General features: G+C 38.0%; 1 protein-coding gene across 2 annotated transcripts in view; it reads left to right on the top strand.

Moving 5' to 3' along the window:
* COG5 (component of oligomeric golgi complex 5) overlaps positions 1-14,332 on the top strand; it is a 178,092-nt gene that overhangs the window by 141,861 nt on the left and 21,899 nt on the right. For both annotated transcript variants that reach the window (XM_042018341.1, XM_042018342.1), the window contains exons 15-17: positions 11,708-11,818; positions 13,196-13,258; positions 14,045-14,148. In XM_042018341.1, the coding sequence (XP_041874275.1) occupies positions 11,708-11,818; positions 13,196-13,258; positions 14,045-14,148 (278 nt within the window). The remainder of the gene's footprint in view (positions 1-11,707; positions 11,819-13,195; positions 13,259-14,044; positions 14,149-14,332) is intronic.

Below are 14,332 nucleotides of genomic sequence, written 5' to 3' on the forward strand. Positions count from 1 at the left end.
ATAATTTAAGAAAGTAAATACCAAAAAAGAGCATAAGCAGAAAAATGTAACAATTCATTGTTGTGTCAACCCCTTCTTCAGAGGCAAACACTACATACATGCATATACCAATCACTGACTGCTTGTCCCCAGGTAGTCTGGGTTTGCTTTTTAAAGAGAGTGTGGGTGTGGAAAACAAGTAACTGTCCTGAGAACAATAAATGTAAGTAAGTAAATGAGCTTGATCTCATCTGTGTGAAGGCAAATTTTTATCATCGAGGCTTGTTCTGATTAGTGTTGGCCTCAGTTCAAGGTGGATCAGCAAGACGTGTTTTGTTTTTGCTGCAGAAGGGTTGTGTCTTGAATTGCTCCACACTGTCACCCTGGTGTTTGTGTTAATGTTTGCCTCTCTTGCTTGAGAGCACAAGGTCAGCAAAGGTTTGTGACTTACACTCAGGACTTAAATTGCCATCCCAAGCTGTGAACATCCCTCTGAAATGGGAGGGTAACAGTGATGTCTGTACTAGGGAGCAGAAGGTACCTGGAAATACCCCGGGGCACTGTGGCCAGTGGGGCCAGGCAATGCCTCCCAGCTGGGGGTGATGCCTTTTCCTGGTCTTAAAATTAAGGGTCAAAAATGGTTAGAAGGGAAAAAGAGGTTCTACCTTGGTATTTATTTTAAGGATCTTTAGGTGCACACATCCAGGTGGAATGCAGCCCAATGCACACCACCAAAATGCCGACCCCCAGAAGATCTGGTATAACATTACAGGTTTTACTAATTAGCATATCCATCAAAAATTCCCCAGTGAGAGGCTTGAATGAGCCCCCCCCCCCCCCAAGGAGCCTTCCCCTGGATGGTTCTATCTTAGTTTACAGAATGTGTTCTGGAGAGGACCTTGGGGTCTGGGCACACTGATCCCTAGCTACAAAGCTTCTAAAATGTTTAGTCTCTTAGCTTGACAAACAAGTCCAAGAATGTAGACAAAAAGCACTAAGAATACAGAAGTTGTAAAAAGGTGTAACAGGGGTATAAAAGAAAAGGCAAAAAAACTTCATGGCATCAGGGAGGGCTACCCTTCCCCAAAGCAGTGTCTGGCTGCCAGAGCCTTTCTGGCAGTAGTCTCTGCAGGACTGACTCTCCTGAGCTGTGGCTGGAGATTGGGGAAAGTAGCTGTTGGCCCAGGCCAAAAATTTGCTAATGGGTGTCCTGCCAGCTTAGTGGTACAGACAGTCACGTGCCAGATCCAGGGACCTTTCCTGGCACCCTTTAATTTACAGCTGTGGGTGTAGCCAATATGTGACTGAGACTGAACAGCAGCGAGTTGCAAAATCTGTTCAAGAGGAAGCTTAAAATGCTGACAGATTGGAGTAATTTTTTTCTTGCATCTGGAATCCATACTTCCTTCTGCTGTAAATAAATCTCTAAGGCAAAAGTTAGGAGATGTGATTTCTTTTGTAGTAATATTGCTTTTGTTCTTAAGATTTTCTTAGATTGCCGGAGTTTCAAAATATATGCTTTCCAAGACTTTCCATCTGCAGTGCTTGTCAGCTGAGCTTGACTTATTTTCGTATAGCATTTGGTGTTTCTACCAGTTTTAGACCTTGAAAAGAGTACAGTTGTCTGTGGCATTGTGGCTAATTGGCAACTCCAGTACTACTGATGGGTGCAAGAAAACTCTTGGATGTTAACTCTTCAGTGTTCAGCTCTTTCTTCCAGTAGCCAAGTGTTTCTTTGAGCCAACTCAGATGACACCTTTTTGCACGCTGGTGCAACCAAGCCCTTCTGTAATTTAATATTCTATTTTTAGTGAATGTAATGGATGGAGATACAGGCTGAAGAATATCTATCTATCTGTCATGTTCAGATATTTTTGGAGCACTGATCTTTGTAATGCTGATCAGCACCAAATGTATTACATAAGATTAGCATCAAAATATATACAATGGAAAGTCAGCTCTGCTGCAGTTGTTCTTAAATTATTTTTAGTATTGCCCACAAAACTGGTATAACTCAGTGCATTGCCCTGCCACTGTGCTCTGTCTCTATAGGAAATATTTTAAAAGATTAATTTTATCTTTTCTCAGACCTTTTCAGTCACAGGTCTCCTTCCTGAGGCTTCAAGTAAGATAGTCAGTGATGCACATTATGAAGATTTTAATAAATGCCCACTTTTCACCAGGACTGAAATGGAGACAAATTTGTCTCTCATTGTCCTTCAATCCAATTTATATTAGAACTTGTGATTTGCAGGTGCAAGATTCCAAATTTTGTTTTACTTACATTGCTAGCTCTTGTGTTCTTTATTGGTGCTCAGGTGGCTTCATCTTTGCTGTTACTCAAAATGATATTTTCAATTTTCAAATTTTAGTGGGTACTCAGAATTAATATCTTCTTATTAAATATATCTGGTTTACTGGCTAACCATTTGGAATGGATTGGAGCAGATTATTTGGAAGATTTTTTGAGTTTGGAGGCAGACCGTAAGAAAACAAACTGTATTCTTCTCACACCGCTCTAGAAAAAGTATTTTTATGTTTCAAGTTTTCTGAAAAAGCTGATCCTTTCTTTTGAGTATTTTTAAAAACTAGTTTGTAATTACTGAGATTTAAAATAGATCTCAACTTTCTGCATATCCATCCCATCATCATAACTATTTGTAGCAGATGAGTCTTGGTTTTTTTTCATGATTTCTTTCTTAGTGGGTTTATGGTGCATCTGATATATTATAGTCAATAGAAAAAAATTACTGTTTGCTTTTGATGATGTAGTTTTGGAAGTATAATGCTATCATGCCATGTCTTTACAGATCTTTCAGGACCTCTCTTCCTGAGAATTCAATCAAATGTGCTCTGATCTTGGTTTTTATTACTACTGTTAAAAACAATCTCTACTTTATTAATGCTTGTCCTTGGTGGCTTGTAAACATGGTTGCAATAAAGACAATGAGGAAGGAGAAGGCTAGAATGCCAGGTGGAATAAAAACCCAACAATTAATTCAGCTTAAAACACTGAGCTGAGAAAGAGACAGAGTCCTTACAAGGAATTTTTGTAATGTCATTTGTAGAAGAGAAGGTGTCTGTCATGCTTGATCAGGGCAATGAAGATTTAAATAAGCTGTTTTCAGAGGGTTATTTAGATGATAAGCAATATGAATGGCATATTTTTGTCCAGAATCTAAAAGGCTAAGTGTATTATAACTAATCCAGAGACTATATTGGAACATCTCGGCTTAATCAGTAAAATTATGAAAAGTAGAAGTGCAAAGGATGGGATTTAAAAGTTAAAACATTGCAATGAGAAAACACTTGGATGAGAAGGATTGATTCTTAGTTTTTTCTGAGTATTCATGGGGGTAGGGGTTTTTTTCTGAACCTTTCAGTCTGTCCTTAGTGGTTGACTAGGAAAAGGCAGAGAGGGGCTGGACTCAACAAGTTCTCCACTGATTTTGCCCCAGTCTGTCTAGTGGTGAGACAAATATCCATAACATGTTGCAAGAAAGAAAAATGTTGATACAGGATGTCTGTAATTCTGGTTTCTTCTAGGGGAATGAAAAGAATAAAGACCTCATTTATGGAGGAAAGCATTCACTGAGTTGACATTAGTCATATATATTTCAAGGAGAAATGTACCTTACACTATGCAAAAACATTTTTTGGCCCAGTTAATTTATACAAGTTCCTCAAATGAAATATGCTGGAGTAGTAAGAAAATGGATGTGAGCTGCATCTCTGTTAGGATGTTTACTGATGTTTATTGACATAGCTATGTGGTTTGGGGTATGTGTGTTGGCTTTTTTCCCACCCATCCTCTTATGTGGCATAGTTAAATTCATCTAGCTGAATAATTCAATCAAGTAGGGGAGAGCAGGGTGGAGAGGGAGAGAGAAAAGACCTCCTGAAACCAAATTCTTCCAGTGAAGGGATAAAAATGCCCTGGAATTCTGGCATCAGATATAACCCCCAGCAAATTTATGGGGCCTGTGGTGGTTTTGAATTGAAAAGCATGATGAATCCTTATTGTAATGACATAAAGTGTATTTCTGATTGCCTTTTTTATTACGTGATCTTATAAGAATTAATCCATGTCTCTTATCCGATGGTGTTATATTGAATTGTAAGCTTTCATTTGCGGGTGAATCACTATTCAGGACATATTCCAACAATGAGATTTGTCTGACAGTTCCAGGGAAACGTATCTCGTCCTCCTGTCTAAATGTCGAATATTGTGAACTTCGGAGGGAAGTATGAAATCTAATAAGCTCACAAATCATCAGGAACAGTAGCGAAGTGACACCTCAGGAAAGGTTTATGTAAATAACGGGTCAGTAACAATGGTGTAACTAATGTGAAGGATTATATTTTCCCCAGTTCTTTTTTGAGATACATGAATTAATTGTATTGTACCAGTAGCTTGAAGAGATGGTATTACTGTCAATGAAAACCTTGTATCCATGCTATTTAAATGAGAGAGCCCAAAAATATGAATTCAATGTTTGGCACATTAAAAGAATTCATTAATAGGTATTTAAATAGAATATGTGGGAGACTATTATATAATAAAATAATTTCAGAATAATTACTATTTCACTGTACAGTAATAAAAGCTAAAGATGGCAGTAGGTCTAATTTAAAAATAATCAAAAGTCAGGTAAGGTTTTGTAATTTATTTTTTTGATGGAAAGATGAGAAGAGCTTTGTTCAAACACTCATTAGGAAGCTACTTATATTGGTCAAAGAATACTTAGAAATATCTATCTGATAAATCACTTTAGAAAGCATTTAAACTTTTAAAACTGGAATTAAAAATCCGGAGGAGAGACCTAAATTAAATAACTTCATAAAGGATATTCTTTTTTTTCATGTTGCCTTTTGCTGGTTAGATCGTGACTCACATAAGAAATGTGTGATTTTTTTTTTAATTTTTTTTTTTTGAGATATCCTGACTAATCTCCAGAAAAAATCATCCAAACATAAAAGTCTGGGTTTGGGAGTACTGTGTACTTGATTTTATCCTGCTAGGAAGTTGATTAAGACTTCTTTAGGTCTAGTATGTTGTTTTGCTAGCCTGTAGAAAAAGAACGTGATGGCACAATCCTTACAGTATTTTGTTATAGTAAGCTCTAAGTTATTTCTTAGCAAATTAAATTCTGTGATTCATAAAAGGACTTGGTTAGGTGTATGTTGATATCTATATGGTAAAGGATTTGGAATTTTTCAATTTTGGAACAGCTCCAATGAGAGTTGGACCATGTAGAGTTCAATCATAGACTTGTGCAGGGTGGTAATATTCTAATTTCAGTTAACGCGGGACTTGATACCACAAAAGGCAGATGACAATTCAATAAGTGGATTGTATTTTTTATGTGTAGGTGAATATCACCCTAGCGTGTTGAACTTCTCATGTGTCTTGGGGATGGATGTCTGCTCTTCACCTCTGGAGGGGCATTCTCAGTAGTTGGCTGAAACCAGGAGCTAATGGGATTACATATAAGATATGATTAATCATTCAGTCATTAATTTGGCAAGCATGAAAAATGCAAACGTTACAGTCAGAGGTATCAGGATCAACACACATTGTCCTTGAAATCCTCCTCAGACTTGGCTGGGTAATAGAAGGGGCTTAATTTTCTGTAGTTGAAAAATTATTCCAAGTGTTTCAGGTTTAGGATTCTCTGAGATTCCTTAAAGGAACTGGTTTTATAAGTGTTTTCTGATAGCAGAGCTGTTTTAAAGCAGCTCATTATTTAAGCACCATGAACTATTACTCACTTTTGATTACTTGTACAGTGCTTTTCTTCTCGGATGATTCAAAGACTTGGAGATAAATCTTGTCTTTTCTGTTACAAAAAGACCATTTGCTGTTTTTCTTCCATTTCTTTGGCTTTTGAAAATATTAAGAAAGAAAAACCAAAACAAAGCAGAAATACCCCTGAGGAAATGGTTCAATGATTGCTGCTTCTTCTAACATGAATAGTATGAGCATGATGTTCAGTCTTTTTTCCTGGTGAAGGACTTAACTGTCCCTTCAAATTTTTCCTCCAAAAATAATGATTGCATTTTCTATAAGATTTTGAATTTCTTCACCTACAAACTCCTTTTCTGTATTTCTAGAATACAAAATTTTCATTTTTCCGTGGAAGCTAAAAAAAAAAAAAGATATTCTGGAAGCTACAAGAATGTCCTGAAGGTGCAATATGCATGTTATTATGTACATTTTAAATTATTGCCTGAACTCACAGCTTATTCCTTTCCTCATGTCTTGGAATATTTCTTCTTTGCAAAATTAGAAGCTGCTCCAAGAACATAAATTCTTACTTATGATTTATTCTTAAATTTTAGTTTTGTTTTTTTTTTAAGCAGAATATTCATATTAATTTATCCTCATCTGTCAAGGACCTTATTTCCACTGACAAATTCATTCAAATCCTACACTTCGAACCTCTAAATTATGTCTCTTCTTCTTGTAAATTATCCTCTAAGTAGCTAATATATTAAGTGGAATAGCTAATGGAGTTCAGATTCTTCTGTATTTTTCTGCTAAACGGTGCTTTTTTTACAAAAAGGAGCAAACTGATTCTACTAAACCTGTGTGGTTTTTAGGTGGAAAGAGATTGTAAAAGGTACCTTCTGCAGTATGGAAAACATTAAACCTAATAGTAAATCATCCCAATTATTTGTCGTTTATGGGAGAAATCCCAGGGCCAAGGCCTATTGACTCAGAAACTTTCTAAATGGATTCTGTGCTTTATAATAAGTTGTTATGATCAGGCAGGAGGCCAAGTACCAGATGGATTGATTGCCTTCTGCCAGAGGTATGGCAACATCAGCTGCATCTATTAGGAATGCATTTATTGTTGAAAATGTTAGCTTGACAACTGGAGTTCAGTTTGTGCTATCAAAACACTCTTTAGTCTCGTGATCCTGGAGTTAGATTGAATGATTTGTTGAGAAGCCCTACTTTAGTCTTATTTTAGGATCTTCTCCATACTCCTAAATTATGATGATGTTTCCTGCTCTAAAAAAATGGGTTTGCTGAGGCTGTTTCAGAGAAATCAAATAAATGGAGCTTTCCAAAACTGTCAATAAGGATGCACAGGAGATCTTAGTTACTGAGCATGAAACTGAAGTTTTTCACAAGATACGTAGTCTGTGAAGGGACTACTAGCAAACCAGCTCACAAATCAGTGTCTCTTCTGAGCTGCCACCTGTTGAAAGAGAGGAGTGTTAGTCACTTTGAAGCACTAAAAAAATTACAGGAAAAGATGTATCAATAGACTGAGCTTTCCTAGAAGAAAAAGACAAACTCAGTTAGCATTTTATTTATAACCCAAGGGAGAACTGATGATTTGATTCATGGCCTAATCTAAATTCTACATTCATTGCTTAATGGTGAAGACAAGAATTTAATCCCAAAGCAATCTTACCATTGCACATGTCTCCACATGTGAGATCAAATCCATGCTGTCACATTTCATGTCTGTTCTTAGGCATCAAACACAGAAAAGTGTCAAATCCAGAACACTTGATCTGGTTATTTCCAAGACATATTTCCAAAGTAGGTCTATGCAAAGAGGTGCAAATACATTTATAGGGTGAGAATACATCTTACATGACTACTAGGGATCTGTGGTACTGCTTTAAATTCCCTTTATAGCTATTGAAGAGAAATGGGCGCATACAGGATGCAGGTACTCGCTTCCCAAAGCAGGGGCTTTGAAATAGCCTAGGTGAATTACTCAATGCAAGTTCTTACGTCTCTGCTTCGTGGTTTCCTGCGTGTGGTCAGGTGAATCATTCCTGAAATTTTCTGCTGTGGGCAGCTTACTGACCCAGGATGAGGCACCTGCACTCTCTGGAGGTGAAGCAGTGTAACCATGTAGGTGTGCTGAAGGATACAAACGAAAAGAAACTATTTTTCATAAGGACTTCTGAATTCAGTGAGAGCATTCACGGCTTACACTTTCTCAACCATGTCAGACTCAAGTAAGTTAGATGACCTTAAGTCAGCTTGTTCCCCCTTCATGACACATTTTTTGTGTATTGCCTTCTACAAGTGTCCTTTTTGGTTCAGTAAGCTACCTGATATCAATCTACTGCTTTGGTCTCAGATTCAGTTGGATTAGATTTAAACCCCCCCAAAATTCTTCTATGCAGCTTCTTCTAGCTAGTCAGCTGCTGGATTGAACATGCACATTTCAGCCTCCTACTTTAGAGAACACACTCATGTATATGTCAGAAAGGCACTGTCTCCCAGTGTTCCTTGCTCATTTCATTTTAACAGCTGCCCTTTCTGTTTTTAAACGTTGCGTGGGACAGAAGCTCACATTCACATTTTTTAGGGCACCACGAGACACAGCCTTTGTCCCAGTGCCTGGATACAACAGTCCTGGCTAGTATTTCCTGGTAGCACACTTCTCTGCCTCACTCTTCTTCGCGAGCATCCCATGTTGGCAGCGTGCTTGTCGCTCCTGTTGGCAAAGGAAGCTCACACTGATGTGTCACCCATTGTAGAACTGATGCTTGCTGGGGAATGGGTGCTCGTGCTACTGCCCGTGAAATTACTGGAAACAGTAGACAGGCTTGAGGTAAAAGCAGAAACAATTTAACCAACTGAAGTGAAGAGTGTAAGAAATCGATTGCTATACTTAAGGCAGATACAGAAATATGGAACAATTACAGGCCTTGTTGTTGCTGCTCATTCAGTTCTGGCTTCAACATTGTTTCTTTTCCTCTGTTTTCAGCTAGCAGGCTTAAGCCAGACTAACTCCCAGGGTGACTGACAGCTCCCTGGAGATGGGATCTGGCCTTCAGCTGCACTTGGTCTTTTACTTGTTTCCCAGAATAGATTCTGATTTGGGATGAAATCACCCCTTCTGTTCCCCCTGTTTCTGCTTAGCATAACTCACCCTTCCTGGCTTTCTGCATTTCAGGATATATCAGACTGATTAAAAAGGCATCTGATTTTTTTTTCCAGTGTCCTCGTCAAAAAGAAGGCCTGTGGACTGTGTCTTTCAGACAGCCTGAGCAGATGTGCACAGGCTTCACACTTACTTGACTTAACCTGTTTACACAATGCAATCCCCAGTGGACAGATAACAGAGGAAGAGTTACGTTACCACTGAGTTTAAGTGCATAACCTGTGTCTAGCACAGAAATTTAAAAGTACTTTCTGTATAAAAGAGAGTGATAAATGTGAATCAGTGATAAAACCTGGTATGCTGGAAAAGAAACTGGGGGATGGTTTGTGTCCATAGTAAATGGTCCATAAGCCTGGTTTCTGGGAACCAGAGAGACACAATAATGACATTTTTCCTAACTGGATGCATGATTGTATAATGGATATAAGTGATGTCAAGAATTCAGTCTGAGGCATTAGAGTACTGGAATAATGATAAACTGCCTAAAATCCGGACTTTTGCCAGTGACACAGTGTATGTACATGAACCAAATTGGACAGAGTGGAGAACTTTCTTGCCTTGAGGCAAAGTCAGAGAAATCATTGTGACAGCAAGAGAGACTTCTGTAAATGGTAGGACACACCTGCCCACGTAGGTGCCAGGTGTTCCCATGGCACACCTACAGGAGAAACGGTCCTAGGGAGCCCTGGGCTGCCCAGCTCCAACTGCTGCTTACAAGAGTCAAATTTTTCAGGCCTCTTTGCTTTAGACCAGTGATTTTAGGATGTACAAGGGATCAGCACATCTAACTGTCAAAGTTCAAGTGGATTAGTTAAAGGAAATATAATATGGTAAACAGTTTTGAGAAGATTAGTTGCTTTTAAGGTATTTTCAGATTTTTCCTGTGAAGCTGTTGTGTGCTATTGCTGACTGCAAGAGTTTCTTGTTATTGCAGAAGGGTTATGTTTGTACTTGTTAATGGTTTTACTTACCAGTTAAGCTTTTTCATCATCAGGAGAGATACAGTCTAATGTCTAAGAAATTGTGAAACCTTTACAATAAACTCTGAGGAACTGAAACTTAAGTAACTGGGATGAAAAATTTTACTGGTTTAATAGTATCTTTTATGTTTAATAGTTGTAAATGTGCAAAAATATAAATTAGTCTGTACAGTACTTAAGTGTGGAGAAGAAGGTTATTTGTGTCTGGGAGGGTGGTCAGCTGGGTGAACGGGGTCTTTCTTTGCACAGCTGTTTTGTTATTAATCAATGCATTTGTGAAGCTGTAAGCGTGAGAAGCAGAATTATAAAAACCAGTCAGGTCTCTCAAACAGAAGTATCTAGAAGGAAACAGGGATGTTCGTGGCTCACGTGGCTGTTCTCATCAGGGAGGCAGGAAAATGCTGACACAATGATTTATTTGTCAACCAGTTTAAGGATACATTTTTATGTCAAATAATTGAAGGTAGATTGGAAAAGATCTTTCCTTCTACAATGGCCTCGGAAACCTATTTATCCTGAAATAATCCCTAAATTTGAAGAAAAGGAAGTGAACTGATATTGTCACCATAGTGCTGTGAATAAATCAGAGTTCCTGGGTGCTTGCAAGAACCTGTCTAAAACTTCATCATTAGCAATGCTGGAAAATACTAGATAACTGTGCTTGTATGCTGTCTGTGTTTATGCTGTATGGAAGCAATGGGAAGCACAGGAATAGTCTTTCAGTAGTAAAGATTCATTGTTTCTCGTAAGTTAAAAAATTTCTTATTATGTTTGTTTCTTTTGTTCTTAAACAATTATAACTGTATATTCAGTTTTAGTTTAGGAGCTTTCTGTATGACCTACAACTGTGTTTAGACACACTCCATAAAAGTCTCTTGACCATTTGCTCAGTGAGTTGAATATATTTTTACTGAGAGACTTCTGGAGCTAGGCATCTTCAGGGGTTTCCTGGAGGATAATTCTGTATCCTGAAATATGGATAACTAGTTGGGTAATTATATCTCAGTAAAGCCTTCTATTAATAGGTATTCTTGCTTTAATGTTTAGATGTACTTCTAGAATTCACATAGCCCTTTGTATTTCTGCAGTTTTCAGTGCACGAGAAAATTTTCATTTGTTTCCCAATTGCAGTTTATGATATTTTAAATTACAAATATATGCTGTGGTATCCTTACAAGACTGTTCCATAGTTAATGGTTATTTACGGATCACCCTGGAACTTTGATTTCTATTGTCATAATAAAGAATGCATGCTTTGTGCAGTTTAAATACAAAGAAATATTTCTTTGATTTTTGCTGAAAGATTCATGGATAGAACTCTTTAATGACAGGTCTAGCAGTTTTGGTCCCTGTAGTTCTATTTTTCTGTTGACTTATAAGCCTCTATTATTTACAAAGCTCTAAGCCATCTATTTGAAAAAGCAGTTTTTAAGGAGAGGCTTGAATGGTTATCAGAAGGACAGACTGAGGGCATACAGAAGAATGTACACTGCTCATAGAGAAAAGCTGCTGGTGGTTTATTGGGCATCCTCAGGTAGGTGATTTCACCTGACTCTTTGATTACAAAGTTGAAGTTTTGCTGGGACTAGGTATTTCCAGGAGATGTGGGTCTCAGTGCTGTGGTTTGGGAGCTGAGACAGTCTCTCAAGGATCCTGTTGCTGTTGTTCAGTCTGTTTTATCTGAAGATGGAAATTCTATGAATCAAGACAAGAGTTAAATGGAGTTACCCTCACTGGGTAGTGAGGCTTTCTGCTGTGGTTGAAGTTTAGTTTGGGGAGATGCACGGTTTCAAGAGTTGGTACTCACAATTTCTGTGATCACTGCAGCTGTCCACTCAAGGAGACGCCAGCCAGGTGATTGGGCCACTGACAGAGGGCCAGAGGAGGAACGTGGCTGTAGTTAATTCTCTGTACAAACTGCACCAGGCAGTTCTGAAGGTAGGCTTCCTTTGGCATTTCTCCTCTTGCCATAATGTTACCTTCTTGCTCTATCCTGTGCATATGCTCCATTTAGCGGATGAGAACTCTTGACAAATACAGCCCAATTTTGTGTTAAGAGCTGCACCTTGCTGTGCATTTGTACAACTCTTTTGAGACTTGGCTGGCCTTTGTAAGTACCACTATGTGACAAATTGTCAATATTAGAAGAATAAAAACATGTTTATAGAGAATAATCACGTCTCAGAGCCATTACTTTGTGAGCATAAATGATGGAACTGTTTTTTTTCTTATCTGTCTTTGTAATTATCAGCCTGATAGCCCCCTTCCAGCATCTGCCTCAGCCCTAGCTTCTGTTTTTCAGAAGACCTTCAATGCTTTCCCACATTTGTGGCTAAAATGAAAAGGGGAAGGAAATGATGAAATCAATAAAAGCAACACCTCGCAAATATCTCCATACGTTATTACTGTGACTAAAGTCTGGCTTGAAAATTTTTCAGGACTAAGCACAGTTACAAATAATTCCAGTTTACTGGTTTAGTGACACCAGTTGTTACCCAGTCTTTGTAAACTAAAATAAACAGATATATTGGTAGTTGCAATTAATCGTGTTTAAATCCTAGCCTTATTAGAAAAAAAAAAGAACATGAGTATTCCTGACTCCGGATACATTCAAAGAATTTTAAAAAATGCTAAAAAGCCTATAAAATTTCCTTGGATTTTGCAAACAGATGGTAGATCAACTTTTAAGTCTGCTTTCTCTGAAGTATCTAGTAATGAACCTCATGTGTCTTAGTGTTGGAGGGAGATCTGATATGATTCAGTCTTTGAGTTAAGTACTTATCTGGCTTAAAAATACTATTGTGTGGCATATTCATAACTGTAAGGAAAGTGGTAGAATAGTCCTTCAGATCATTCCTTGACTTTCAATTTTAATATTGTTTTAGCTCTACATAAGCAACTATTTAACATGTAGTGCTATGATAGTCATAATACTGAGAAAGAACAACCATTCTTTCAGATATTTGCCACAGAGCTGCTTGTACAGTTCTCCATGAATTCTATACTTAGCAGTGGGAGAATACACCAGTTATTTTTATTCTGGTTCTTTTAGCCCTTCAGCTAAATTTCAGCTTAACTCCATTGAGTCATTTCTTTGCCAATGCAGAAGCTGAGTCCATAGGAAATCTGAGAGCAAAGGACTGATACTGATGCATTGGGAATTCTTTCTGTATAAAGCACACTTGATAGTTATCTGTAACTATGTAAACACTCATTACTAAGGATAACTCAGTATGTTTTTAGATTACGTTGAATATTATGGATTCTAATAATTTGTTGAATGCTGAATACTAACAATTACTTTATAATTTTTAGGTTATTACCAGTCAGAGCTCATTTCCAGCAGCTGCTGAGCAAACAGTCACAGCTGCCTTAAAGGTAATTGAATGTCCATATGCTGCAGGGATAGGGCTGAGCTTGGCTTCGTTACCCTTAAGACAGGCACTTCCGTCCCACATATTATTTTACATCAGTATATTTTGTAACAGGTATACAAATATTCTGACATTTTAAATTTATTGTATCTGCAGCTACATATGTGTTGCCTGTGCCAAATCACTGCTTGAGTCGTGTTTGTGTTCAGAATATTCTCATAACGGTCAGAACATAGATGTCATCTGACTGTGAAAATAAATGTCTTTTGCTGCAGCATTCACACAGCAATAGCTGTATCCTTCATCACCCCCTTCCTCCCCCAACAGATACATCAAATTATAATTTTTATGCGACCCGGTACTTTCCTCGAGGGGGATGTGGATGGCAGAGCAGCCTCTGTGCAGCTCTCCATGTCTGTCCTGCTGGGCGCTGACCTGGGAGGGGTTGTGTGCAGGGGAATGAAGGGCAGCTTGTGTCTGGGGAATGAACAACTGAGCCAAGTGTGCACCGAAACATGCTCACGTACAAACCAGGAAAGCCAAATTGTTGTGCACCTTTTTGAAGGAAGGCTTTACACAGAAGCAGCTTAATTTCTGTACTTTACTGGTAAAATCAATTAAAAAGAAATGTTGTCTTTAGCTTTGGTTCTCCTATTTAGCATTTTCTCATGCTGAATAATAAAAAGCACTGATGAAATGAACTGTTTCCTGAGGTATTTTTGAGGTGTCAGAATGAAAATGCTTCTAGTTTTTGTTTCCTTACTTCTGCCTTTTTCTTATTCTATTTTAGGCAGTCCATGATCTAATGGGTAGTGCTGTTCAGCCGCTACTGAACTCTGTGGGAGATTCAGTGGAAGCTATTATCATCACCATGCACCAGGAAGATTTTTCTGGGTAACTAGAAATATCTTTTAAATTTACCATTGCTCTAGTAAGATGTCCTGCATGTGCATAATAGATTGTTATTACCACAATGTCCTTGAAGCAAGAGTGCTTGTTTGTTGAGGGGAAGGCAATGCTTTATGGTTAATGAACACAGGAAGCAGAATTACACCTATTCAAACAAATTAATCAGATA

The sequence above is a fragment of the Corvus kubaryi genome, unplaced genomic scaffold (assembly GCF_017639235.1).
Source record: "Corvus kubaryi isolate FWS band 111438036 unplaced genomic scaffold, C.kubaryi_AGA036_p1.0 137, whole genome shotgun sequence".
Taxonomy (NCBI): domain Eukaryota; kingdom Metazoa; phylum Chordata; class Aves; order Passeriformes; family Corvidae; genus Corvus; species Corvus kubaryi.